The sequence below is a fragment of the Hyperoodon ampullatus genome (genome assembly GCF_949752795.1).
Source record: "Hyperoodon ampullatus genome assembly, chromosome: 19".
NCBI lineage: Eukaryota > Metazoa > Chordata > Mammalia > Artiodactyla > Ziphiidae > Hyperoodon > Hyperoodon ampullatus.
Window position 1 is genome coordinate 21,013,853 of NC_136932.1, and position 27,890 is coordinate 21,041,742.

The 27,890-nt window shown below is 51.4% G+C and overlaps 1 protein-coding gene across 1 annotated transcript in view; it reads left to right on the forward strand.

Annotated features, from left to right (window-relative positions):
- SLC39A11 (solute carrier family 39 member 11) overlaps positions 1-13,858 on the forward strand; it is a gene marked incomplete at its 3' end in the record, with an annotated part of 291,548 nt that extends 277,690 nt beyond the window's left edge. The window contains exons 8-10 of the mRNA XM_079724775.1: positions 9,814-9,912; positions 12,574-12,732; positions 13,780-13,858. Of these exons, the coding sequence (XP_079580901.1) occupies positions 9,814-9,912; positions 12,574-12,732; positions 13,780-13,858 (337 nt within the window). The remainder of the gene's footprint in view (positions 1-9,813; positions 9,913-12,573; positions 12,733-13,779) is intronic.
- Between the last annotated feature and the right edge of the window lie 14,032 nt (positions 13,859-27,890).

Genomic DNA, 27,890 nt, shown 5'->3' on the forward strand with positions numbered 1-27,890 from the left:
GACATTTTGCAATGTCTGGAGATGTTTTTGGTTGTCCCCACTAGCAGGATGCTACTGGCATCTAGTGAGTAGAGGCCAGGGATGCTGCTAGACATCCTACAGTGCACAAGACAGGCCCTCACCACAAAGAATGAGCTGGTCCAAAATGTCAAGAGTGTCAAGGTCAAGAAGCCTGCTGTAGCTAGGATGTTCTGACCCCATTACCCTGGAGGCCACTTGTTAACATCTGCCCCACCTGGCCTTCTCTCCTGTCTACCAGAGTGGGCCAGAGCCTCAGCTCACTGGTCCAGCAGGCATGAGGCAGCACCCGGTTCTCTGCTGGGGCTTTGAGCCCAGGTAACCGTCTGTGTCCAACATGCTTTGATGGGTCCGTGTGAGGCCCAGAGGACCCGAGGCTTGTAGAATAGTGGTTAAGAGTACCCTCTGTCACTTCCCAGCTGGGTAGCCCTGGAGACAAGTCACTGAACCTTGTGCATCACTTTCCCCATCTGTAAAATGGGGATAATGATGGTAGGAAACACTTAGGAGGTGGTTGCGAGGGGTGAAGCGTGTTGCTACATGTAAAATGCTTCCAACCACACCTGAAACTTAGTAACACTCCATAAACGGCAGAGATGATTATCATCACTCTTATTCCAGCCGGAGGACCTTAGTCTCCCTCTGATGGGCGTGGTAACAAAAGAGAAGCTGGTTTCCACCGCAAGTTGTTGCAGCGGGATCTGTGCTGCTCCCAGCACAGGCTTTGTGCTGCTGCCGGCCCTCGCTGAAAGCTTTCCCCAAGCTCAAGTCCCGAGACATACATTCTCTCTTTTTTTTTTTTTTTTTCCTGGCTGTGCGGCATCTTAGTTCCCCGACCACGGACCGAACCCACGCCCCCTGCAGTGGAAGCGCGGGGTCTTAACCGCTGGGCTGCCAGGGAAGTCCCTTGGAGACATTCTTAAGTGAAAGGCTTGAGTGGAGACGGCTAAGGCATGGATTTCAAGGGAACTCCCTTCGAGGGTCTCATTCAGCACCAGGGTCGGTCTCCAAAGATGGGTGTAGACTCCTGGGATGCAACCTCATACTTGGCCTTGCAAAGACCCCTGGGGTGGAGCTGGGGCATTTAGCACTTGTCCTGAAAAGCCAGCAGACTCAGCTGCTCACAGGAAAGATTCTTAGAAGATGATGCCAAGGAGAGACGGGCTTTGACTCCAAAGCATTTTCTGCTCTTGTTTGTGCGTTGGCTTTCAATCGGGGAAGGGGAGAGAAGAGCAGGCCTGGGCCGCCCTGCCGTAGCATCTCACACTGTTGCTTCCATTGTCGCTTCCTCCTGTAGCAGAAGCATCTCCCCATCTCTCTCTAGCTATCGAGAGGCTCCCCACCCTTCAAAGTCCATCTTGTGTGCCACCTTCTCCAGGAAGGATTCCCGGATCACCTTCCTCCCTGTAGGCTCTGTGCTTCTCTTATGGCCTTTGGCAAGCTCTGTGCTGTCCTGTAGTCATTTGTAGGCGGGTTTCTTCACCCGCTATTAGGCTGTAAACCCCTTGAAGATGGGGGCCCTCCCCAACATCTCCGTGTGCCGCGTGAGCTCTCACACATGGCTGGGGCTCAGTGCTGGATTCTGGGGTCACTCCTGAGAAGAGGGTCCCCCCTGACTGCCAGCTGCTATTGCCAGCCTTGGTTCTGACCCGGAGGTCACAGAATCTGGAAGGGTGAGACGCATGAGTTGGAGGAGAAATTCGCATGAGGTCAGAAGGGCCACCAGGCTGCGGGGACCTTGGGGCCTGAGTGTCCGGCTCGTTCAGGAGACTCGGGCAGTTTTCACGCAAGCTGCCATTTAAGGAGCGTCCACTCTGGGCTGTGAGCTCTGCCCGGCACTTCACAGAGACTATCCCCCCATCCGCAGAAGAACCCTGAAAATGGGGCAGTTCATGCCCGATTTACAAAGTAAAAGCCGACGCGACGCACCGGGTCTCAGCGGTGCACCTGGGGATGCAGGCAAGTCACACTGCCTGCAAAGACCTTGAATTTCTCTGTGCTTTTGTTTTCTACTAACAAAGAAGGTGTCGAACAAGGGACTCCGGAAGGCCCCGTAGCCTGGGTGACTTTTAACTCTGAGGTGGGGAAGGCAGCCCCTGGAGGGAAAGAGGGTCAGGCCTCTAAGAAAAAGCAGAAGCACCTGCCCACTGGGACGGCCTTCCTTTCTGTTGCCCACCTCTTGGGAAGACTGGTATCTGAAGGTGAGGGTGGGTAGCACCACCCCGCCCAAGCTGGCAGCCTGGAGGACCAGCATTGCACCTCAGAGGCCCTGGCCATCTGCCTTCACGGGCTGGGAGAGCAAGGAATACGAGAGGCAGTGGAGGGGCACCCTGGGGCTCTGGCTTCCGCCCTTGCATCCGGACTGGGGCGTGGGCACCCACTGCCCTGCCTGCGCCTCCTTGGCACCCCCCATGGGCCCAGCCCACTCTGTCTGCAGAGAGTCAGTACCTGGGGGTGAGCCCTATGCCTTCCCTGCCCCCTCCAGGTCCCCCCAGCCCCGGGGTTTCCAGCTGCCTTCTAGCCCCAAGCAGGCTGACTGGTCCCCTTGTGTCCCTACCGCAGACGCAGAGCAAAGTGCCTGCTTGTCACTGCAGGGAGGCCACCCTCTCCTGCCCCTGCCGAGCCCGGCCAGCTCGGGGCTGGGCTGGAGACAGAGGGCCACACTCATTGTGGACTGACCTGACGCTCTTGGGGCTGGTGAGGGTTGGAGGGAGATGTATCTGAGGGGTCCAGGAGCGGCTGGAACTTGCATTAGACCATCAGAAGCGTTGGATAGTGAAAAACGACAACAACAACAAAACAACATCTGCTCAGCTTCCAAGATGGTGTGCAACATCCTCTGCGGCAAATTAAAATTCTCACCCAAGTGTGCCTCTGCCACCCACCAGGCTTCTGGGTGCTTCCAAGGATGACCAACCTCATCCCAGTTGGCCCCGGACATCCCCCGTTTCAGCACCGAGCATCCAGTGTCCCAGGAAACCGGGGCAGTTGGGCACCCCAGTTACCATCACAAGACTCAGACCGCAGTCAGGGAGTTCTGACTTCTACACATTTGCTTACGCTGCGGATGGGGGAGCCCTGAGGTTAGGGAAGCCGTGGCTGCTCACCTTTCTGCCATTCTGTCTTCCATCTTGGCATGTGAAAAAAAAAAAAAAAACTCCTAGGAAATGAACTTTTAAAACAGCTGGACTGGGTCTGCCCCTCCTAGAAAATTCAGGTCCTTAAGGGAGAGGAAAAGAGAAGTGTGAACAGTCCAAGCCAAATCCAGCTTCTGTGCAGAGGTGACCCTTCTGGACAGACCCTGGGCTCACCTACCTGGAGCCCCTGCACGTGCAGCCCAGCCCCCAGGAGCCATCACCCCCCACCACTGCCCCATGACGCCCTGCCCTTAACCCTCCCTCCTCCTTCCCCTCTTTTCCCTCCACTTGCTCTCCCCCGCCTCCCCCCCACCCCAGCCCTGTTCTCCCATAGACAAGCCTTTCCTGGCCTTTCCCGGCCCTTCTCGCAGGATTCCCTCCCTTGTTGCTCCCTTAAGTCCTGGGGGAACAGGTCACCGTGGAGCTTGACTTGTCACCAAAGGGCAGGGACCCTGTCAGGGACAGCCTGTGGTTTCTTCCTTAAAGAACCCTTCATTCCCACTTCCCTCTCCCTGCCACTGACTTGCTGAGGTCCAGACTGGTCATGGTGTCTTTGTGCTCCTGCCCGGAAGAACAAAACACAGAAGGCAGGGGCCTTGAGTCTTCCGAAGGGCCAGGGTTTGGGCTTTTCCTGTTGCTTTTTTTTTCTTCTTAAACAGTTTTATTGGAGTATAATTACTTTACAATGGTGTGTTAGTTTCTGCTGTATAACACAGTGAATCAGCTATATGTATACATATGTCCCTATATCCCCTCCCTCTTGCATCTCCCTCCCACCGTCCCTATCCCACCCCTCTCGGTGGTCACAAAGCACCGAGCTGATCTCCCTGTGTGATGCAGCTGCTTCCCACTAGCTACCTGTTTTACACTTGTTAGTGTATATAGTGTATATATGTCCATGCCACTCTCTCACTTCGTCCCAGCTTCCCCTTCCCCCTCCCCGTGTCCTCAAGCCCATCCTCTACTTCTGCTCCGAATCTTCACAGCCCATCGTGGAAAAGAAGCCTCTCATTCGGGCTTTCCCTTCCCAAGTGTAAATGATGGACGGGAGAGCCCAGCAAGCCCCATGCCCTGGGGATGCCGGCAGGGGCAGGGTGTCCGTAGGCATGGAGGCCACGGTGGGGAGCACAGTGGGGCTGCAGGAGGGAGTGAGTGCGCCTGGAGCATCCTGCACGCCCAGCACCCGTGGAGGCTGCGCGCCCACCCCTGGCAGCCAGTCTAGGCCCCCACTGCTCCTGAGTCAGCTCTGAGCTCGGGCTTCCGAGGGACCAGCCCTGCCACCCTGAGCCCGGCCTCACTGCTGCTGCTTCGCACCTGGACACACGGGCCGTTACCCCCTATCATTTTTGTTGATATGTCCTGTGTCCTCAGTCACCCTCCACTTTGATGCTCCTGTGGTTTCCCAGGCTCCCCTCCAGCGCCCCGACCTAGTCTGCAGGCCGCCTGACTCAGTCACAAGTGGCCGCTGGTGTCCCCGGCTCCCAGCAGGGGCCGGCCCTGGGCTGCTCCTTTGTTGGGTGTCAGGTAGCAGGGCAGGGGCTCCTGAGTTGGAGGTGGGTGTGGCCACCGTCCTCATCCTCATCCCCTTTGATAACTTCTTAGGCCAGTGGTCCTCAACGTGGTCATCACGTTCCCAAAACCTGCAGACCTGCTGCCTGGCACCACAGCTCATCAGAATACCCAGGGGGTTTCATTCGATTTCCTGAGCTGATGCAAGTGGAAGAGCAGAATAGAGGGTGTGGAGGGGATTGAGCCCTTCCATGGGGTCACCCCCACAGATGCACAGCACACAGAGGCCAAGGGAACATGATGCACCGGTGCGTGTGTGCAGAAGGGACATATACGAAGGTGGAAGAGCAGAGAAACTGCAGTCCAGCCCTTGCTCTGGGCTGAAGGAGCCCGGGTGCACCCAGGAGAGATTCCACGGTCCGCCCAGCGAGGCGACGCCCTGCTGAGAAAGGCTGGCAGGATCCCGAGGGTGTGGTACCTGGCTGGGCTGGCAGCCCCATGCCAGAGCCAGGGCAGGGCCCAGGGGACGTGGCTCACCAGGCGTAGAAGAATGGGGTTTCTGTGTTGCTTATCAGGATGGCGGCTCCCAGGCGGGAGGCAAGGAGGTTCCAGAGCCCGCCCAGCGGATGGCTGCAGTCAGTCCCAAGTCATGGCAAGGACTTTGAACGGGGGACCCCACCTCCGACTCACTGGCGACATGGGGCAGCAGCTCCCTCCCCGGTTAGGTCTGGGGTGAGTCGTGTGCCTGCCTGTGGGCACAGGGGACAGGCGATGGCCTTGGACAGCGAGCCAGCTGCAGAGTGCTGTCAGACGAGGGATGTAAGACCTGGACAGACACCTTGACCTTCCTCGTTGAAAGAAACCTTGGACCTTTGCAAAAGGTCAAGGAGCTGGTTGTATTCACTCAGCCATTTGGGAGTCAGTGAAGAGATAGAGAAAAGGTTTGGAGGAAAAAGACCCCGCTGTGAGGGTCGCTCCAAGAAGGCAGGGCAGGGGCTAATGAAATATTGGCAAGGATTTGCCCTTAAGGTTCACTCCATCACCAGAAATATATTTCAAATGCTCCCCACCTCTGGAATGGGAGCTCAGGGTCAGCTTGGGCTATGAAAAGTGACAGCAGAAGCCTCTAGAAGAGGCTGTATTCCTGCCCAGGGCTGGTGGGAGCATGTTTGTCAGGGTCCTGTAACTTGAGCAAGGCTGGACAAAGTGACCCAAAGCTGGGTTTGGATTCCTAGACCCGGGACCCAGGAGGTGAGAAGAGGCGAGACCCTTGACTCTGATCCCCAAACCAGCCCCCAGCCCCACCCCCCGAGGCCGACTCTCATCCTCCCCACCCCCCATCCCCCCCGACAACAGAGGTATTTGTCCTTGGGCCTTTTGAGGCAAGAAAGGACACTCTTGACCCTTTTACCTTGGCTGGGGAGTGATGGTTAGAGACTCAGAAAGGGAGGAAGCCTAGCTGGCCGGCAGGGCTCACCGCCTTGCACACATGCCTATTTAAAAAGCAAAGGAGCAGAACAGTAGCTTTTGCCTAAAAATCACAAGCCAGGGCTTCCCTGGTGGTGCAGTGGTTGAGAGTCTGCCTGCCGATGCAGGGGACACGGGTTCGTGCCCCGGTCCGGGAGGATCCCACATGCCGTGGAGCGGCTGGGCCCGTGAGCCATGGCCGCTGAGCCTGCGCGTCCGGAGCCTGTGCTCCGCAACGGGAGAGGCCACAGCAGTGAGAGGCCCGCGTACCGCAAAAAAAAAAAAAAAAAAAATCACAAGCCAGATTTCTCTCTGGACCCTGTCTAATTTCTCCTACTCTCGTTGTCTCCTGTGAAATTGGGGCAGATCTGGGCTGCCGTGGAGAAGGTGTGGGCCAAGGTTCACTCCCAGCCCTCACCTGGCAGAGGTACTTCTGCCTTGGACAAAATCTCAAGGGTCACCCAGGGGCGACCCTCTAGGCTCGTCATCCACTGAGGATGTCCATACTCAGAAAGGCAGCAGGACAGTCAAGTCCAAGCTCATCAAAGGGCCTCGTAAGCCCTCCCAGCAGCTCATGTCCCTTCTGTGTCAAGGGGAGGATCCGTCTTTGGGCACCTCCTGGGTCTCAGTGGGGATGGACCCCGGAGGTGACCAGGGGAAGGATGCCCGCCCAGGGGAATCATGAGCCCGGGGCTCCTGGGAGTTTCTGTGCCCCGCGAACAGACTGGCCAGCAGCACGCAGGAGCCCGGTATCAGAAAGACCTTCACGTTCACAGTGGCTCTCCAAGGAGGTACACGTGGCCTGTCCAACCTTACAAGGGGTGTAAATGTCTCACAGAAGTGTCAGCAAGAACAAATGAACGAGTGCTGGTGGGGATGTAAGCACAGGTGGGCCAAAGTCAGATCTATCTGACGCAGGACTTTGCAAGGACATGAGTCTTGACTCGGGGCGGCAAGTACCCTGAGCCTGTCTCAGAAAGGGGACCTGTGAGTTCTTGGAAAGACCTCCCAGCTGGAAAGGGTTCAGCCCCACCCTGGCCCAGCTCTGCTTCCTGAAGCTGAGTCAGTCCTCTTGTTGACCCTGACCTACAGTCCCATTCTCTGTCACCCCTCCTGTCATCAGCTCACACTGGAGCCTTAGTGATAACACTCACCTCCACCCCACAGTAGACTTTGATTAGGTCCTCAGGACATGCCAACTCCTGTGTGCCAAGGGCTTTAGAGGACCCGTGCCAGGGCATCATCCTGGCAACCCTGGGATGCCGGGGGTTGTACTGTTCTTAGAATTTCATGGCAGGGGGAATGGAGGTAGCACAGCCAACATATCGTGGGCCCAGGAGTCGAACACAAGAAGACGAACTGCAAAGCCCAAACTTTTTAACTACTGTGTGCCAGGCGACAAGGACCTCGGGGCAGTACGGGGGGCTCATGGCCCAGGGTTGTGGTTCCGTCTTGTCGGATCTTTCTGTACCCCTCAGGTGTTCGGGCAGGAGTCTGCCAACTCTGCAGCCCGTGGGCCTAATCCAGCCCCCTACCTGCTTTTATAAATTAAATTTTATTGGAACTCAGCCATGCACTTTTCTTTACATATCGGCTGCTCTCCCACTGCAGTGACAGAGTTGAATAGTTGCAACAGAGACCCGATGGCCCTCAAAGCCTAAAATATTTACTTGCCCTGTTTGCTGTCCTCTGGCTCCTGGGATGAGGTCAGAGCATGTCTGAACCCCTCCCTCTCTAAGAAGTAAAAGGAGAGAGCTGCCTTAGGTAACGTAGGTAAGGACGCCAGTAACCTTGCGGGGGAGGTCAGCGCCCACTGAGCGGTACCGCCAGGGGCCCTTTGTGGACGTGCCAGGCGGGGTGTCTTCCTGTCTGCCCACTTCATCTTATGAAGAGTTTTACCTGGCTTTGGGGGGACACGCTCAATGACCCTGTCAGCCCTAAGCCACCAGAACAGTTCCTTTATCAAAAGACTAATAATAATTTTTCAGATGCTCGTCGTCACTTTGATGCACTGGTGGGTGGATGTTGAGGGGAAACATCATGAAGTTGTCTAGAAGGGACAGGATGAGAGTTGATTAAAGGAAGCCCATGCAAGATAAATGTCAGTCCAAGATTCTGGAAGGGTCAGGATCTTCCTAAGAGTCTCCTTGACCCGGCAGCTCCCAGGGAGGCTCCCTCCTCCCAAGATGTCTGGAGCTCTGAGTCCCGTATGAAGGATGCATGCGTGAGTTGGGGGAATAAAAGAAAACAGGCTGAGTTTCAGGCCCTCAAACAAAAAGGAGATGAAATATTAAACACTGGGGATTATCGTAGGTATTCTCTGCTGGAGGTAGAACAGGAGCCTGTGGCCTAATGGAAGTGTGTCCCTGTCCCAGGACCGTGGGGTAGGTGAGTGGGCAAGGCGGCCAGGGTGGAGCCAGCTGCTGGTCGACAGCACTCCCTGGCCGCCGTCCAGAGCTGATGGGTGGATTCCTGTTGGCAGCAAGGTAGACAGACGTGAGCAAATTGACCGGAAAGCCAAGTGACAGTGGAGTTTCCCTTTTCTATCCAATCCATCCACAACTCCCTCAGGCCACATTCCAGCATTGCTTGCCAAGTGGCACCCACATGTCATGCCCTTGAGATCCTTAGTGACCAGGTGAGTCCTCATGGACCTGTCCAGCCAAGGTAGAATCTCTTCTGGGGAGATACCCTAAAACTGCCTTCCTGTTGCCTTCAGACTGACTCTGTTTCCTTCCCATAGTGCCTTTCCTTCCTCTCTGCCAACGGACATTCAGTTCAGTCATGGTAGTTTGCTGCATGGGGAATGAGGGTTCTTAATTTATGTGTGTGCCTGGGGACCTCCCTGGGGGGTCACGTATCGCTTTTGTCCCCGTCTCTTTCTGTTTCTCCTTCCCTTGTACTCCAGTACCTGGTTTGTGTGCAAGGCAGGCTCTCAAGGCTTGGCTCCGACCAAGTGACCAATTCACAGAGCCCAGCCCCTAAGTATCCTGCAGAGGCAGGAGGGCAGAGGGTCACCGTGAGCTCCCCAGGGGCCTCAAGAAATGCAGTGCCAGTGCCAGACCAGCATGCGGAGAGCCCGTGGGGAAGCCCAGCCCAGCCCCAGATCTGTGTCCCCATCAGAGTCTGCATCCATACCTCCTTGTCCCATTTCTGAAGTTGCTTCTGGGCAAAATGTGATCTCTCCATCTCTATGCCGTAAGGGAATGAAACCCCAAAAGTGCTGGACACCTCATATGTGCTAGGGACTTTATAGGCATGAAATCAGGTCACTGGGTGACAGCAGTCCTTCATGGTTGAAGTTAGTATCCCCACGTGACCCCTTGCACGTTACATATAAAGATCTGAGGTGCAGAAGTTCAATGATTTGTGCAGAGTCGTGCAGCTAAGTGGGATTATCCTAACACCCAGTCAGTGTGCTCCCCGCCGTGCTGTAAGGTCCATAAACATGGAGCATCTCCAGGGACCAGGGAGAGCGTGAAGCGGAGAAGATCTGTGTCCCCCTCTTCCTCGTGCTCTCCACCTGCACGCATGCCCTAAGCTTTCCCCTTCCCCCACCTGTCACAGGGATCCACTGGGGCCTCTAATACCATAGGGGGGCATTGGGCAGAGGCCAGGGCCCCCGTCCGTGTGGGTGCTCCGTTCTGGACATCCGCCTTCACGTGCCTTCTTGGTCTTTCAGGAATTTAGCCATTGGAATTGGGATCCAGAATTTCCCGGAGGGCCTTGCTGTCAGCCTCCCGCTGCGAGGGGCTGGATTCTCCACCTGGAGAGCCTTCTGGTAAGTGCTTCAGATGCCCACTGTCGGAGGCCAGGGTCGGGTCCGATGTGGAGCTCAGAGCAGTTCTCCTGCGGGCAAGAGCAACCCCTTCTGGCCCAGAAGTGAATCTGGAGCTTCTGGAAACACCAACAACCTGGTTGAATGCTGCACCCCCAAAGCTGGGAGAAGCCTCCAGAAACTCATCTCTTTTTTGTTTTTTTTTTGTGTGTGTGTGGTACGCGGGCCTCTCACTGTTGTGGCCTCTCCCGTTGCGGAGCACAGGCTCCAGACGCGCAGGCTCAGTGGCCATGGTTCACGGGTCCAGCCGCTCCACGGCATGTGGGATCTTCCCGGACCGGGGCACGAACCCGTGTACCCTGCATTGGCAGGTGGACTCTCAACCACTGCGCCACCAGGGAAGCCCCGAAACTCATCTCTTGACCTCCGGCCCGTGTTTCCTATTTTCAAAACCCCTCCAGGGATAGACACACCCACTCTGTGTGGGGTTTGCTCTCTCTCAGGTGGGGAGAACCAAGGCAGACCTTGTATCCACTCTCCATGTCCCACGCCCTAAGGAGGCTTACTCACCACAGCCTGTCCTCAAGGGTCATCATATTAGCACCCGTCGTGACCCTTGTCACAGCGAAGACCAGGGTTATGTCAACAACATCTGGGCAGGTGATGCCTGTGTTACACACGCTTCGTGTTTTCATAGCCCCCAAAGGGCTTTCAAGTCTATTCCCTAACTTTACCTTTTCAGGGACCTGTAAGGTAAGGCCCCAGGTTTCAGAGGAGGGGATCATGGCCCAGAGTGTCAGCCAGCCAGCTCATCAAGTAGTGATGCCAAGGCTGCAGGCTCTTCTGCCCCTCAACTCAGGACCCTGAGCCTCAGAACACCTCTTTATTGAAGGAGCTGCCACTCTAGAATATACGCCGAGAGCTCTCATGGATGGCTCATAGCAACAATTAAAAAACGCCTTCCATTTTACAGGGCCTTGTGACTTACAAGTTCTTGCATATACTTACATCATTTTAGTTCCATCCTGTATCATCTCTTTCTCCATTGCTGGAGACCACGGAATAGAGGTTCCGGGGGAAGGGCAGAGCAAGATGGCCCTAGAAATTGTTTTCAAATGTGAGTTCTGTGAGCCCGGAAGCCGTGACTGCCCGTCTCCTACAGGAGAGACTCCAGGGGCGAGGAGGGGAGGGAAGGGGGGGTATCTGTGGTCAGTGTCCAGACCCTGAGATTAAAGTGTTTGTTTAACTGGACACACTCAAGAGCTGCAGAGTCTGCAGGCCCATGCATATGAGCACGGAGCCAGGAAGCAGTGGCCCCTTGGAGGATGCTACAGTGCAAACAGTGTCTCCCCCGTGCCCACCATCTGCTCCTGGCCAGGAAGAAGCGGGGGGTGGGTGCGGGACGTGGGAGTTCACAGTCCTATCCTGTCATCTGGGGAGGAATGGAGGGGAAGTTGTCTCTCACCCCCATTTTACAGATGAAGGGACTGAGGCTCGGAGCCAGTAATATCTTGCCAAGTGCCCACAGCAAGGAGCAGTGGGAAAGATGTCCCAACACCTTGTCTATTGGTGTCCAGCCTGTACAGGAGTCTCTTGGCGGTAGGGCTTAGCCGTGGGGTTCAGGTACTGGCTTACCTCCTGGCACTGAATTCTCAGGGCTCATGTGGGCTGCTGTTTTAATCAGGGCTCATGTGATTTCATCCTATAGAAACCCACTCTCACTAGCTCAAATAAAGGGAGTTTTTGAAAGGAGAAATCTCACCTTAATCCAAGATGGAGGGTAGTGGGGACAGGCCCTCACTATATACATGGCCAGGTAGGTCCACCTTGTCGGCAGAGGTAGGTGGGTACAGCTCCTTCAGAAGGGGTGCCGTTGTGGCCGGAACCCCCGAAGATAGCAGGCACAGCCATCCTTGGGAAATGTCCATACCACTCCTAGTCAAGTGTCCTATCCTTCAGAAGACAATGTAGCCATCAGCCAGTGAATGGGTGTATAACATGTGGTGTATCCACACAGTGGGATATTATGCAGTCATCACAGGAATGAAGTACTGATAGTTTTTACAATGTGGATGCACCTAGAAAACAAGATGCTAAGTGAAAGAAGCCAGTAAAAAGGATCACCTATTGTATGACTCCATTTATAGGAAATGTCTAGAATAGGCAAGTCCCTGGAGACAAAAAGCAGATTAGTGGTTGCCAGGGGCTGGTGGGAGGGAGGAATGGGGAGTGGCTGCTAGTGGGTGTGGGGTTTCTTTTTCGGAATAATGAGAATGTTCTGGAATTAGATGGTGGTGAAATAGTTGCACAACCTTGTGAATATACTAAAAACCATTGAACTGTACACATTAAATGGGTGTGCCATTTGGTACGTGAATTATATCTCAGTAATGTCATTATTTTTAAAGGACAATGTGGAAAACTTAAAACTCTAATATAAACCTGGGAGGGGTGTCTCCTGTAACTCTGTAATAGGGAGTTGGGAAAGGAGACGGAGGTGGTGTAAAAACAAACAAACAAAAAACAGCAAAGTGCTTTGGCACTGCCATGCCGATCTGACGTGGAAGACAATGCATCGTTTTCTAGAACTGAGTCAGCAGTCTGAGCATGCCTGTGTCTGCTTGACCCTCCCCGCGGTGGGACGTGTCTCTGTTCTCTCCTTAGGTACGGGCAGCTCAGCGGCATGGTGGAGCCTCTGGCCGGGGTCTTTGGTGCCTTTGCCGTGGTGCTGGTGGAGCCCATCCTGCCCTATGCTCTGGCCTTTGCTGCCGGCGCCATGGTCTATGTGATCATGGATGACATCATCCCCGAAGCCCACATCAGGTGGGAGAGCTTCCCCTCCCTCATCTGTCCTTGTCTCTGTCCCAGCCCGGCTGGCCCCCACCTCTGGGTCTGCCCTGTCTTTACTTGCTACTCTTTTCTTTACTCCCACCCCTTCCAGCCCCTTCCCAAGATCATCCTCACCCCCTCCCCAACTGCGTTCTTTGAAACTAAAAGAGGAATAACGGGCAGGTGGGTGGAGAGTCAGACCAGGTCATATTAGGCAGTGGCATACATGCCCTGCCCTCCACCCCCAATGAAGCAGACTATTATTTTCTTATACTCTCTCTCTCTCTCTTTAGATTTTTCTGGGGCTGGAATGAGGGAGAAGTGAGCTCTTAAATGTTGACCACAGCTGTTCATTCAGGTTCTCATTGTCTAGCTATAGGCCAAGCGTTGGGGATGGAGGATTCCTCTCTTTGTTTTGTTTTGGTTTTTATAGAATGATTTTGAGGCTAGTATTCAAGGTCAGATTACATAATATCTTCAGGAAATCATTGCTGCTTTTTATTATTCAAGCATGGATTGCAGAGCCATGATAGGTGACCTTGAGTAAGTTACTTACTTCTCTATGCCTCAGTTTCCCCACAGTAAAATGAGGATAATGATAGTACTGATTTCATGTGTTTATCCTTTGGTATTACATGAGTTAGTCAGTTTGCCTGGCATATATATAGTAAGCCCCAATAAATGATACTTATTATTTATTTAAGTATAGTTAATTTACAATGTTGTGTTAGTTTCACGGGTACAGGAAAGTGATTCAGTTATAGATAGATAGATAGATAAATAGATAGATACTCTTTTTCAGATTCTTTTCCATTATAGGTTATTACAAGATACTGAATATAGTTCGCTGTGCTATATAGTAGGTCCTTGTTTATTTTATAAATAGTAGTGTATCTGTTAATCCCAAGTCAATATTATTATTATTATTAATGGTAGTAGCATATTTCTCTTGGAATTGGACATTGTGGAGGACGCTTTCAGCCTGGACACTGTCTCGCAGTGCATCAAGGTCTTCCTTTTCTTCCTTTCCTTCCCTCCTAGTGGTAACGGGACACTGGCATCCTGGGCCTCCATCCTGGGTTTTGTGGTGATGATGTCGTTGGATGTTGGTCTGGGCTAGTCGCTGAAGTGCCTCGGACCCCGGGAAAGGCAGCACGAGGCAACGGCTGGGATCAGCGTCTTCAGGACCACAGCCTCTTTCTTCACATCAAAACGTTTTTCCTTTCTCTCCTTTTTGTCTCATTACCCTGATTGACTCTGATCGTGACAATTTTTAGTTTTCTTTTAAGGGAGATAGTGGTTTTATTTGGAATTTCAGGTAGTCATGGAACTACAGATTTTTGCTTGGCCACTACATGGACTCTTTCTTCGGTGGGAAAACCAAGGACCTACAGATCAGGGAAGTCTCTGCTTTTGCACCTTTGGTCTCCCTCACTGGACTCAGTGGCAACTCCTCAAGGTCACCTACAGAAGCAAGCTACCAAGGGAGAAGTCTCCCAAGCATCTTGGCCTAGTGACTCAGAGCAGAGTGGCCAGGACAGCTCTCGTCTGTCCTTCCCGATCTTTTACTGTTGATCCTCTGTCCATCAAGACTGGAACAGGAGCATCGTGGACAAAGCAACCTACTTCCCAAGGCCCAAGGAGGAACATACCTTCTTCTGCCTCCCCCAAGGGGGAGGCTGCATGGGGTGAGACACAGACAAAGGGAAGAAAATCAGCTAGTCTTTCTCTCTTTCTCTTTTTTTAAGGCAAAGATTGACACTATTGAAGTTAAGGGAATGAGGACAACTGTGAACACACAGTGAGCCCTGTGAAAAGAGGACAGGGTGGAGCTTTGATCAGAGACCTCTGCCCTCTCTGGATTCCAAGAGCAAACCGGTTTGCCATGGTTCCCAAGTCCCCCAGACATGTGTTTTGATAAGCGTATAGGCTTCATTTTTCTAAGAGACTTGGGGACACCAGCAAACTGCTAGAACTCAACCCCTTCATTTACTTACGGAGGAGCCACTTAAGCTCATTTAAGTGAACGAAAGACATTTGGAATCTGCACTGGGTCCTTCTCTGTTGACTATTCGGTAACTTATAACCTGACCCAGAGCTCTTAAGCTGCTTTGCTGGATTTGGGCCAGAGAGCTCAGGATAAGAAAGGAAAAGGGGTAGGAAAAGAAGAGGTATTTTTTACATTTCCCTTTTAAAGTAAATTTGAGCCAAGTCATCATTCTAAAATGACCCTAAAGAATGACTTGAACGAGACTACTCCCTTATCCACACAGCTTCTCCATCAGGGGTGACGTAACTTGTCTGCTTCCAACATAGCTAAGGCCTGCCGTCCTCACTGGTCCTAGGAGACTTTGGGCCCTTGAGTGGGCTCTGCTGACAAGGCAGGCAGCCCAGGAGGCAGGTATTCAGACACTGTGTTACCAATGCCTGCCCTGCGTTTACATGTCTCATTGCTGCCAAGGGTGAATACTCTGTTCTGGGAATGCCCTATAACCCTATGCTAGATCTATGTTCATTCTTCCAGAGCACTGATGATCAAAATTGAAGACACATTCAGAGGTTTGATTGGTGGAGATTTGTTGGTTTGGTGGTTGGCATATGGGTATTTTTATGTCTTTGTATGTCGTTCTACATAATGCAGACTTCTTTCTGATGGGCAAGACCTCATAACTGTGATTAATACCAATAAAGGGGATATTGTTGTGGATGACCTGTGCTACGTCCAGTCCTTCTCAAAGCTGCTTCTTTCCAGGGTTGATCATATAAGAGCTAACTCAAGTTAGTCCTAGTATCTACCCTACCCAACACCAGGAGAAGCAAAAGAAAGAGTTCACATGAGAAGGGCTAGCTAGATTCCTGGTTGCAGACAACAGCATCCAACTCCAGCTTACTTAGGCAAAGAATGTAATGGAAGGTTATGAGGGAGCTCATAGGATCTATAGAGAATCGGGCTTGAAAATGGGGTGGATCCAAGAAAACTAGAGGTCTGGGACTATGGCCCAATCGCATCTCAAAAACAGCTTGATTTGGATGCCGTGGTCCCTCGAAACTGGACCATTACTCAAACTGCTGCCATCACCACCATGGGAAAGAGCGCTAAAGTGACCCTGATTCTCTGTATCCTGGCTTCACATTCAGCGTTCTGAGCAGGGCAGGATCATCTAGCTGGCAGAGTTTAGATCCTGTGCCCAGGAACTAACCCGTCTTGCCCTCTTATTAAGACTCACATAATAATGGATTTTCCAGTTTGGGGAATGAGTTCAGATGGTGGAGAGCCAAAAGAAGAAAAAAATAAGTTTATGACAGCCTCACTCTTTTGCTGTTCGACATCTACAGATACTTTGATTCCTCGATTTTGTCTTAAAAACAAAAACAAACAAAACTTCCTGCTTAGATAACGGAGCTGTCCCTCACACAATGGAAACTTCAGGATTCCCTTTTCCCCCAGTGGCTAGCCACCCAGTGGTGGAGCATTCCTTTCTTGGATTCAAACAGTCTTAACCAGGTGGAGCCCAACGTTGAAGAGTGTCATTTGGTAAAATGGGGGTGGCACCATCCCCACTCTCCCTTCTTCCAGACCTGCCTAGTCTGGCTATGGGAGAAATAACACCACATATTGAATATTCATTCTGAACAAACACCCATCTTAGCCAACAGTATCTCAACCTCATTAGATACTGTCTCATAGCTAGTCATAAAACCAAATCTTTAATAGTTAGTGTCACAGTTCAAAACAGATGATTGCTTCTGGATGGTGGGATCAAATTCTAAGGATATCTGCCTGTTGCCTTCCCTGTTTGACTGTAAAGTGAATCCCTTGGTCAGAACTAATGTTATAGGATGCCACGATGATAGGATGGACAGGAAGGCTATTCTAAATCCAGACATATGAGCCTGCCTCTTCCATAATGGAAGAGGTCCAAAGTAATCAGTCTGCAACCAAGCAGTGTGTGGGACCATTGGAGTATCATCAGTATCCGGGGTCAGGGGTCAATCACCGATCCTGTGTGCACTCATTGGCCAGGTCTGATGGATGCTGGACAGCCAAGTGGTTGAATCCATGCATTGTTCCATCTTTGGCAACATGGCCACTTTTATTCTTGAATCAGTTGAGAAAGCAATGATGTCCCTGGGGAAAGAAACTGTCATTCGTAGATAGTCTTGGCCACTTAATTTGTAAGAGTCTCCTCCACAGTGGAGACTATGGGTGACCTTTCACTCGAGGGACAATTATTTCCACACTTGCCCCTTCCTGAGAGGCGCAGCCATCTCTGCCTCCCCAAACGTCTCTGTCACCAGACCTCTAATCTTGCTTCTTTCCAGTGCTTGACCATTTGGCCAGACCATTTGTCACAGTTCATAAACTGGTGTAGCTTCTTGCATCAAATCATCTTTCCTTCCAGGCAAAGTGGACGTAGAAATGTGTGCTTAGAATTCTCCCCACTGGGAGGTCTTCTCTTCACCTGCTACCCTCAGTGGAACTCTAACACCACAGCAGTCCATTTCTAGATGGGGCCAGCATATCAGCAGAGCCATTGGTAAACTAGGCTCAGCAGTTTTTCCTCTCTCAGTCACTTGGAAACTGTCTTTTTTTAAAGCTGCTAGCACCAGTTACCAGGACTGCCCCTTGTCTCTCAGATCCCTGACTGTCTGATGGCAGAAACATCTCATTCCCTCAAGGCTTTGCCTTTGATTGACACCTTGACTCATCCCAGGGGACTGGTATGGGACGTGGTGGTGGTGGGGGGAAGGTATGAGCATCTGGATCTTCTCTGGGGACATTCTCATCCTGCTGTGCTGACGGAAGGCCATTGGTTAGACTGCGCCAGGCAGGGTGCTTCTCGCCCTCGTCATCTCCTTGAGTCCTCCTTGACTTCTATATTATAACCGCACTTGAACAGCGAGGCCGGGGAGGTCCAGGAGTCTTACTCGCCAGGGTGGTGCTGGGCAGTGGCAGAGTCGTTTCTGCTTTGCGCGGAGGATGCCCAAATTGACTTCCCGACCCCCCTCCTTAGGGCTTTCTTGATGCAACATCCTGCACACCTCCACCTTCCATAAAAGTTGGTTGAATCCGTGAAAGTTGGCTAAATGGGAGGCCAGGGGCTGTTCGCCTTTTTTTCCCCTTTTAAATTGGGGTATGATTACGCATAACGAAAGGCACCGATCTTCTGTGTTTACAGCACCCAGGGTCGACCCTGCGGCAGGGTCTTCCAGAGGCGCGGGTTCCCCAGCTCTCGGGTCATCTCCGCCTGGCTACTGTCCTGGGCCCAACTGGCCTGCCCGCAGGTGCGCTCCCATCCTGGCCGCGCATTCCCGGCGCGCAGCGCAGAGGGTTTCCGGCTGGTGCCCTGGCGCGGCGCTGTTTACCTGTTTGGGGCGGGGCGGGGCGGGGCGTGGCGTGGCGTGGCGGGGCGGGGCTTTGCACGCACGCTGCCCGCTGCGTTCCCGGCGCCCTGAGACCCGCCTCCTTCCGTCGTCCGCCCGCGGAGGGTTGCAACCATTATCCCCTGTGGCGCCGCTGGGCTGCCGCTGGGCCACCGCCGGGCCAGTCCACTCCACCAAAGGGACCCCTGGCTTCCCGGGGCTCCTGCCGACTGCGGCTGGTCACTCCCAGCTTGTCCCCTCCGATGATGCACCCGGGTTCGGGTGAATCTGGAGGTTGTGTCATTTGAGGAAAAACAGTACTCGAGTACAAAACACAAAATTAGGCACAAAGCTTTGGAGGGGCGCCTGTGAGCCAGCGTCCCTGCAGTTCAGGCTTCGCTGGCTTTAAGGTAGGTGCACCTCTGGTCCCCGGGCGTGCTTTAAATTTACTCCGCTTGACTGCAGGGCGGGGAGGCCTGCAGTCCTAGGGGATTTCAAGGCGTCAGCGAAAACACTAGTCCTCTGTAGTGAATTCACGTTTTGACCATCTTTCCAACACAGCTCAGCCCTGCAGCGTGTTCCTAGCAGGAGGAGGTTCCTCCGGGCGGGTTTAGTTCTTCCTCCTGGAGAGTGGACTGGTTCCCCTCCCTCCAGCAGAATGCAGGAGGGAGGCTGGACCTGGGCTGCCAGAGTTGTGGGAAGCAGCGGCCCTGCACCCACCTCGGGCCCTGCACCTATTCAACCCTCTTCCTTTTTGGTTCTCATCTTCTTGACGGTGCCCTGGCCCTGGCCCTGCCAGAGGCTTGACAGCAAAGGGGCCTTACATGGCCACAGTCTGTCCCCAAGAGCTGTCACTGAGAGGTCTGCAGCTTCTGATGGGGCTGCACAGCCTCAGGGCCCCCCAGTATCCTTAGGGCACTTGCTACTGCCTTCTGTTCCAAGACATGGAAGACGTGGGTGGATGGATGAGCTAAAAGGGCAACGGGATTATGTGGCCCAAAGACAGGCACATACGATTTTTTGTGCAGGGTAAACCTTGGAACCTGTATCCCAGCATCCCTGCACCCCATGATCCTTCCCCCAATTAGAAGATCAGACTGGAAATTGTGTGGGATCTTTTCTGATGTAGCCCCCATTCTCTGGCAAACTACGAGCCGTAAAATTAATGTCTCTCACTGGCCTCTCTCCAACCAGCAGGGAGGGGTATGGATCTAGGCTCTTTGGAGCTGGTGAGGACCCAGCCCTGAGGATTAAGACCAGGCTAGCATCTCCCTCCACTGATGCGGGAGCCATGACCTCCAAGAAGCCCAGGATGTGCCAGGGAGGAATGAAAATACAGCACAAGCTGGGAGGGTGGCGGGGATGGTGGGGTGGGGGAACGTGCAAAGAGAAGAGAGGCCCTTAGCCGGTTTTTTTCCAGCTTTCCAGATGTGCGGTAAGGGTGTGACAGGTGTACTCCCTTCTTGGACCTTTGCCTTTTAGGGACAGAGTTCAGTATGCACTGGGGTCTGCAGCCTACGCTGGTCACTACCACACCCTGGAAGGTGTCCCATGGAAAAGAACAATGAACTGATGTAAGGTTAGTACTTAGGTTTATACTTCATCAAAGGTTTTCTTGAACAGGAACCTGCTCCCTCCCTGCTTTTTCAGTGAAAATGCTGATTGAACTTAACATGTGAAATTATAAGGAACGTAAAATCGTTCGTGTCTTACAAGCCTACACTACAGGTTGAAGGAAAAGAGACTGCTCTTAAATAAACGGTTCGTGAATCTGCAGATTTCTTCCACGTAGACATTGGTCATATTTGGTCACTTGGCAGGAGAGGGTCATTGTATTAGTTCTCTGCTGTTGTATAGCAAGCTAGCACAAACTAAGTGCAGAGAGGTCTTAATTTTGGTCTCTGCCTTTAGTTAGATTTAGGAACTTTTGCAAATCAGCTCCCAACATGATGAATTCCATGGCCATGGCTATCTAAGGCTCAGCCATTGGCTACACTTTGCAGGCAAAAGGAAGGGACAACAGTACCCCCAAAACAGAGTCCACTAACCAGATCTATAAGAGCATATAGACCTAGAAGTTCCCAAGGATGTTTATATATATATATATATATATATATATATATATATATATATATATATATACCTTACATTCAAAATGTGTATAATAGACTTGTATGATAAAAAGAACAAAAATCTTTTAGGTCAAAATCAAGCCTTAACTTTCTTGCTTTGGAACCCAAACTTGAACACAAAGGAGATGTTTCAGGTCATCTGGTGGAGGTGAGAATGGATTATGCTGTGGAAACCAGAAAGGTTTATGAACCCATATGGTCCTCCTTCCTAAGAGCTGTTTCCTTACCCAGTGCAGTAGGTTATGCCTGCCTCGGGGGGGAGGTGATGTAGGTGTGTATTTATTTAATGTAGAATTCTTGGCAAATGTAAAATTCTTGGCAAACCTGTCAGGTTGGCAGGTGCTGAAAAGTAAAATCCTCTTTTTCCAAGCCAGAAAAACTCGGCTGCCAGTTTCCCATCCTCCTCCTCACAGCGCCACCAGGCAGAGGGCCACTTCTCCTAGCACTCAGGGGACCCAGGCACCAGACACAGTGACAGCCTCTGGCTGGATGACACAGCCATCAAGGTTAAAGGGAGAGCCGGGTTAGATCTTTTCCTCAAGGGGCTCTGTCATCCTGAATATTCATTATGAAAGGCCAGGACGCAAAGGGGTGCATGGTTTAAGCTCATCTTAAGGTTAGGGTTGTGGTAAGGCTGGCGGAGAAGTGCAGGTAGGAAAGGAGAGAAGGAAGTTAACGGGGATGCAGTTGGCAACATCGCCACGGCTGGAGAAGTCTGCTGCTGTAGGCCTGGATGCCCAGACAACCTGGCTTTGGGAAAAGACAAGATTCCCCAGGGGAGCGCCCTTAGCATTCACAGCGCTGACTGCGCATCTGCATGAGAGATGACAATGCAGATAGCACGGTAGATTGCGATCAGCCTTGGCAGGGGAGCTCCTAGCAGGGCTTTGTGGTTTGGAAAAGTGCAGCAAACAAGTAGGGAACAGGGCTCCCCCGGAAACACGCCCTTCTCTGCCACACCCAGGTGCCTCCCACTGTCAGCTCAGCATCCATTTCCTCCCTCCTTTTACTGGTCAGGGAGGCTGGTCCCAACCGTTGGGCCCCTGGAGTTATGACCCATCAGCACCTGATGCTGTGTTGCTCGGTCACTGACTTCCTGTGTTGCCCGTGTCTCGTGCATGGGTCCATACCATTCCTCGTTTAGATTTTGTTGGCAGGTATAAAGAGAGATCAAGCCAGCTGAGGGTGTTAGATGCTTAAATAAGCTGAGAAGGTTAGGATCTTGCCAATGAGAAGGAAAGCTAGCACCTGTGCATTCGGATGTCAAGGTGTTATGATTCGGGCATTCACTGGTGATTTTTGCTATTAACTCTAATCGTCACCTCAATCCGCTAAGAAAAAAACAGCAAGAGGAAAAGACTCGGCAGATACCGTTAGCGTGAGCAATGCACCAGTTAAAAATGGAACCGCTCCTCTCTCACAAATCCTACAGAAATAATGACAATGTCCTTCAGGCTGTTTGTGATGCTTTACCTGGGACGACTAGGTGATGAAGAGTGATTTTTGCCAGTCATGCTAGCTAGCCAATCTGCCCTCCCTTCTGCTCAGTAAGTCTTTGGGACATCTTCCTTATTTTTCTCCCTCCCTTCCTTTCTTAAATTTATTTTATTGACGTATAGTTGATTTACAATGTTTTCTTAATTTCTGATGTATAGCACAGTGATTCAGTTATACCTATATATACATTCTTTTTCATATTCTTTTCCATTATGGTTTATCACAGGATATTGAATGTACTTCCCTGTGCTATGCAGTAGGACCTTGTTGTTTATCCATCCTCTATATACTAGTTTGCATCTGCTAAACCTGAACTCTCCGTCCATCCTTCCCCACCCCCGCCCCCTTGGCAACCACCAGTGTATTCTCATGTGTGACAGCTTCTTTAAAACCATCCCTACAACTTTGATCACAGTGTATCCTGAGTTTAGGAACTGCCTTCAGTCCCCCGATCTCTACTCTGTGACATAAAGCTGTACTACAGCAGACATATTTTGGGAGTCAGTGTCACTAGATGCTGCTCTGGAGTCCTACCAAAAATGCTGAGGGCCATTGTCCAACATGAGCAAGGACTTACTCCCCTTTATAGTCTGGTTACAACAGCCAAAACCACGTCTCTTTTGGCCACGACAATGTAAAAGCAAGTCCAGGTCTGATCAGTTGCCTTACAACGCCTGTGGAAGTTCTTAACACTGGCAGATTTATTCTTTACTCACTTTTTTTCCTCTTTGAAGTCTGTTTTCGTTCACTTTTTATTATGAAGACTTTTGAACCTACCCTCAAGTACACAGAAGGGTGCCCTGAGCCCCATGTACCCACCACCCAGTTCTGACAACCATCCCCCACCCCCCGGCCAGTTTGGCCGCCTTCACCTCTGTCTTCCTCATTTTTATTGATTTATTTTTGTATGGGTGTTGGTTGGTTGTCTTTTTTTTTTTAATAATTTTTATTTTATTTATTTTTTTATTTTGGGCCGCTTTTGGTCTCTAGTTGGAGCGAGCAGGGACTACTCTTCGTTGTGGTGCGCGGGCTTCTCATTGCGGTGGCTTCTCTTGTTGCAGAGCACGGGCTCTAGGCACACGGGCTTCAGTAGTTGCAGCACGCAGGCTCAGTAGTTGTGGATCGCGGGCTCTAGAGCGCAGGCTCGGTAGTTGTGGCGCACGGGTTTAGTTGCTCTGCGGCATGTGGGATCTTCCCGGACCAGGGCTCGAACCCGTGTCCCCTGCATTGGCAGGCGGATTCTCAACCACTGCACCACCAGGGAAGCCCTTCCTCATTATTTTTAAACAAACAAACAAAAAAAGCTCAGACATTGTGTCATTTTATGCATAAACAGGTCCGTATGTATCTTGAAAAGGAAAGGTTTTTTCTTAGACACACACAAAGGAACATTATATAATTTACTTTAAATATTGTATATGTCTTACTCCCTCTCTAAGTTGAGCAGTGGCCTTGGGTCAAAAACAATAAAATATGACCCAATATGATTCAGCTCAGATATCCTGTATTGCTAAAGGAGTTTGTGCTTTTCTCAAAACTCATTCATTTTCTCATTCCCTTCCCGTAAAGAAGCCTGTGGGGTAAGCCCGGGGAATGGGGTCCAGGCAGTGTGGCTGAGTTGCTGCTAATTGTAGCTCTGAACTTGCCTGGCACACACGGCCTGGGCAGATGGTGCCAACGACCCCACCCCAGAGGGACACACTATCCTCTCCCGACCCTTCTCTCTGTGTTGAGTGCTGGGGCCAACCTAGGATTCTGTGAAGAAACAGTTGTTTGCCCAAGGAAAGCGCTTGTGTATTCCTGGCCACGGTGACTGGCGGTCACGTGGATGGGGAGTGGGAAAGGAGGGGCTGGCCGGACAGAACAGGGCAGCCAGGGATGGTTCGCAAAGCTTGTCGCAAAATACACATATAACCTGGGCAGCATCCGCAGAGGCTGCTTCTGGGTTCTCTCAGGACACGAAACCCCCAAACTTCCATAGAGCCTGCCGCCTCTCTGGCTACAAAGGACAGAGTTACACCTTTCTGGCTCGTGTCACATTTGTAGGGAATCTCATTCGGGAATTCAAACTTCCATCCTCCCTCCTTCCCAGGCAGAGTTCTGGGACCTTAAACTTCTGGCCACGTGAGCCAGGGGTGGGGACGTGCCCTGCACATGTGCCCATCCTCTGTGCCCGAGTAGCTGGGAGATCCCTCTGCCCACACGGGAAGACAATTTTTCTTAATGCAGCTCGCTCGGGGCTGGTTTTCAGAAAGGATGCATCAGAGTTCCAGGGACACCTTCTCTGGCCCTGCTTGGCTTCTGGGACTGAGAGCTGGTGCCCTGCACCCCCCACCCCCCAGCTTACCCGGGTCCCCACCCCGGGCTTGTGGAAGGTTGACTGACACTTTGCGTGTCAGCTCGAGCTGCCTGCTGGAAGCCTGGGGCTTTGCTGGAGAATGTGTATCATAACTCGCATTGTGTGCATCAAGGGCTCTGACAAGCGCTGATGGATTTGGCCTCCTCGCGGATCCTGAGAGCTCTGGGCAGGGACAAAGGGGTGCATTGTTTGGCGGGGCAGGCCCCTGCCTGCAAACCCACTCATTTGCCTGATGGTGGAGACAGGTGTATCACAGGCTCAGCGTGCCAGAGCGACACTGGGCGATTAAGATCTTGGCTTTGTTCCCCAGGGCCAGGCTTAGAGGAGCAGATGTGCAGAGAGGAATGGCCGTGGTCACTCTCCTCTCCCTGGAAACCGGCCCCTGATGTTTCTTCTCTTAGTTTGCTCTTTGGGGTGCTGCTCCTAAAAGCAGCAAGTTGTCAGGAACGGGAAACTTTGGATCCTGTCCTGACCTCTTGCGCTTTTTAGCTGCATGGGGAGGAGGGGGGCACTGCACCTCCTTACCTGTTGAGCAGAGGCTGTGCTTCCCGTTGGCACCCTCAGGGACCATTTCCCGTCTCCCAGGAGACTCCTCCAGCCTGACCCACCCCAGCCAGGGAACATCGCCTGGGTAGGTATTTCCCTTGCACCTCTGGGTTGTTGCCATAGTGCTCCAAACCATTTTCATCGTTTTTTTTGTTTTTTTGTTTTGTTTTGTTTTTTGCGGTACACGGGCCTCTCACTGTTGTGGCCTCTCCCATTGCGGAGCACAGGCTCTGGATGCGCAGGCTCAGTGGCCATGGCTCACGGGCCCAGCCGTTCCGCGGCATGTGGGATCCTCCCGGACCGGGGCACGAACCCGTGTCCCCTGCATCGGCAGGCGGACTCTCAACCACTGAGCCACCAGGGAAGCCCTATTTTCATCGTTTTTAAAATTAAAATCTTATTTTTATTAAGGACCAGGTAAATGAAGCGTAATCAATCAAACAGTGTGATAACATTTTTAAAGAAAGGCAGCCATGCTCTCCCTCCTCTTCCTCAGCTGGGAATCCCTTTCCACTCCCCTGCAGATGTTCCTTTTGCCGTTTACCTGCGAATATTTCCCAACAGCATGCTTGTCCTCGCATCGCTCCCTGTTTTGGTTTCAGACATTATCTGTCGACTTCTTACCTTGGAAAGTGACAGTTCCCTTAGCTTTAGATTGAGCTTCATTCAACAGAAGTCTCCCTATGGAAGCTTCACCAAACGAGGGTATGTTTCTCTCTCGTAATTTAAAATGTGATAGAGGTCCAGTCTGGGATTGGAGCAATGGCTCTGTGGTGCCATGGGGGGGCCCTGCCTCCTCTTACCTTTTCTGCTCCGTAACCCTTAGCGTGTGCCTGCCTTACATCTGCTCTCCCCTTTTTCCTGAATAAAATGACCCAGATTTTGTACAAAGCTGCAATATGCCCCTTTTGGTAGACAGAGATGTCTACATCCTAAGCCCCAGAACCTGTGAATATCTTCTGTTACAGGCTAGGGTGAATCCAGGTTGCAGATGGAATTAAGGTTGCTGATCAGCTGACCCTGAGATGGGGAGATTCTTCTGGATTCTCTCCATTGGATTGTGGGTCCAGTGTAATCACATGGGTCCTCATAAGCTGGAGAGGGAGGAGGGGAGGGCGGGCAGAGTGATGTGATGTCAGAAAGACGGACTGGTCATTGCAGGCTTGGAAGATGGAAGGGGCCATGAGCCAAGGAATATAGGTGGCCTCTAGAAGCTGGAAGGGGCAAGAAAATGATTCTCCCCCTCACCTCTGCTGAGACTCCATGACCTTCTCTCCTGTGCTGCTGTTGAATAGTTTGATGCTATTTGGATTCCTGGTCCTTTGTACGGGAGATCTCTGTCTCTGTCTCCTTTCTTCCCCTCCTACCTCCCTCCTTTGAAGGTCTTCTTTTTATTCCCAATGAGCTGAAATTTTATGATACAGGATATTGGTGTGGGTCTGTTTTCATTCTTTGTCCTGGGCCCTTGATACCCCCTTACAACCTGGAAACTCATGTCCATTTTCTTATATTATTTATTTCCCAGTTTTCTCCCCTTAATTTTTTCTGTTTCTCTCATGGAATTTTTCTTTGTTGCGTCTTGGCACCCCTGGCTTGATCCTCATCCTTATTCTTCTGGATTTACCTGGTCTTTTTATGTCTCTTGGTTCTCTTAACACTATATTCCAATTCTACTACTGATTTTTTCTCTTCAATTTCTGCTGTCACATTTTTAATTTCCAAGGGCTCAAACTGCCATAATAATTCTTCTTGGGGTCTCTTGTTCTTATTTCTGGGATGCAGTACTTTCTTCTCTCTCTCCAAGGATAATAACGAAAGGAGTTAGTGGTTTTTGTTATGTTTCTGTTTTCTTCTGCTCCCTGCATTGCCTCCATCTCCCCCGGGTTTCTTTCTTCTCCCCCTAACCCCTACCTCATTTTGTTGTTTTGGTCTCTGTCTGTCCTGCTTGGAACTTTCCCCCAATGTCTGGTGATGCTTGTCTCATTGAAAGCTCTGTATGTAGGAGTGAGATTGGATGGGATGTGAAAGCTAGTCAGCCCCATGGAAGGCGTTTGGGGAAAAACTAGACTTTGCATTGAGGGCCCTCAAATATCATTATTGTTGGGTCTTTTCTCTTGGGATGATTAATTTTACCAGAGAGGAGCCCAGATGTTTCTTGTCAAGGGGAAGTAAGTTGAGCAGTAACGTTTGGAGACCTGACTTGGTGAAGGGGCATGTGGACATTCCTTCAATATCCCCGTCTTTGCTCCCTGCTTTGCCCCTGCCCTTGGAAGTGCCCATGTCTGGACTCTCTCTCGTTCAGTTTCTCTGGCAACTAAATCCTCAGGCTCCTGTTGGGTTGGGGGTGAAAGTGACTGCACAGTGTGGGGATGTTCTGGGGGTCTGGGTGCTCTAGCAGCCCCTGGTGCAGACCTTCAAGGTGTCTGCTGTCCCCACCCCACCTGACACTTTGCCTTTGGAGGAAACCAGTGCTTCCAATTCCTTTGCCTCTTCAGTGTACCTCGGAACAGTATAATATAAGCAGCCACTGACACATAGCAAATGTTTGCAACTCAGCAGACTTCCTGGAACATCTCATTGGTCAGAAATACGTTAATATGGCCAATCCTAGCTGCAAGGGAGTCTGGCAAAACAAAAGTAGAATTTGTTTTTTCCAAATGTGACAGTTCTGAATTTTGATGCCACTCGACATACTCTGGTTGTAAAAGTGACAAGGACACACCAAGAAGTCAGCTTATTGCTTCCCCAAAGCCAGGAGACTAGGGAATGTCTTCTCTTCTCTTCCCCTGTTCCTGTGACCTCCCTTGTTCTTGTTCTCTTCTGCTTCTCTTACTGCCTCCATCCTGTATGTAACTCAGAAGCGTGTCACGAATATTAAATAAGGTAATACGTAATGAGCTCACCCAGCGCTTTGTTCTTGCTCAAGAAGAATATACAGGTTAGATATAAAAAAAGGAAAGTTGGGAAAGACTTTCTGAGTGCTGACAACTGTGCAGCCTTAGAGATGTTCAAGAACTGGATGAACAGCATGTGTCTCAGATTAGTCAGTGCTGCTCTGCTGGAAGGTGGGTCATGATTTGCACCAAGACTTCTTGCATTTGAATGTGCATTAAAAAACCACCTGTAGCCCACTCCTGGGCATATACCCAGACAAAACTCTAATTTGAAAAGATACATGCACCCCAGTGTTTGTAGAAGCACTATTTACAACAGCCCAAACATGGGAGCAACCTAAATGTCCATCGATAGATGAG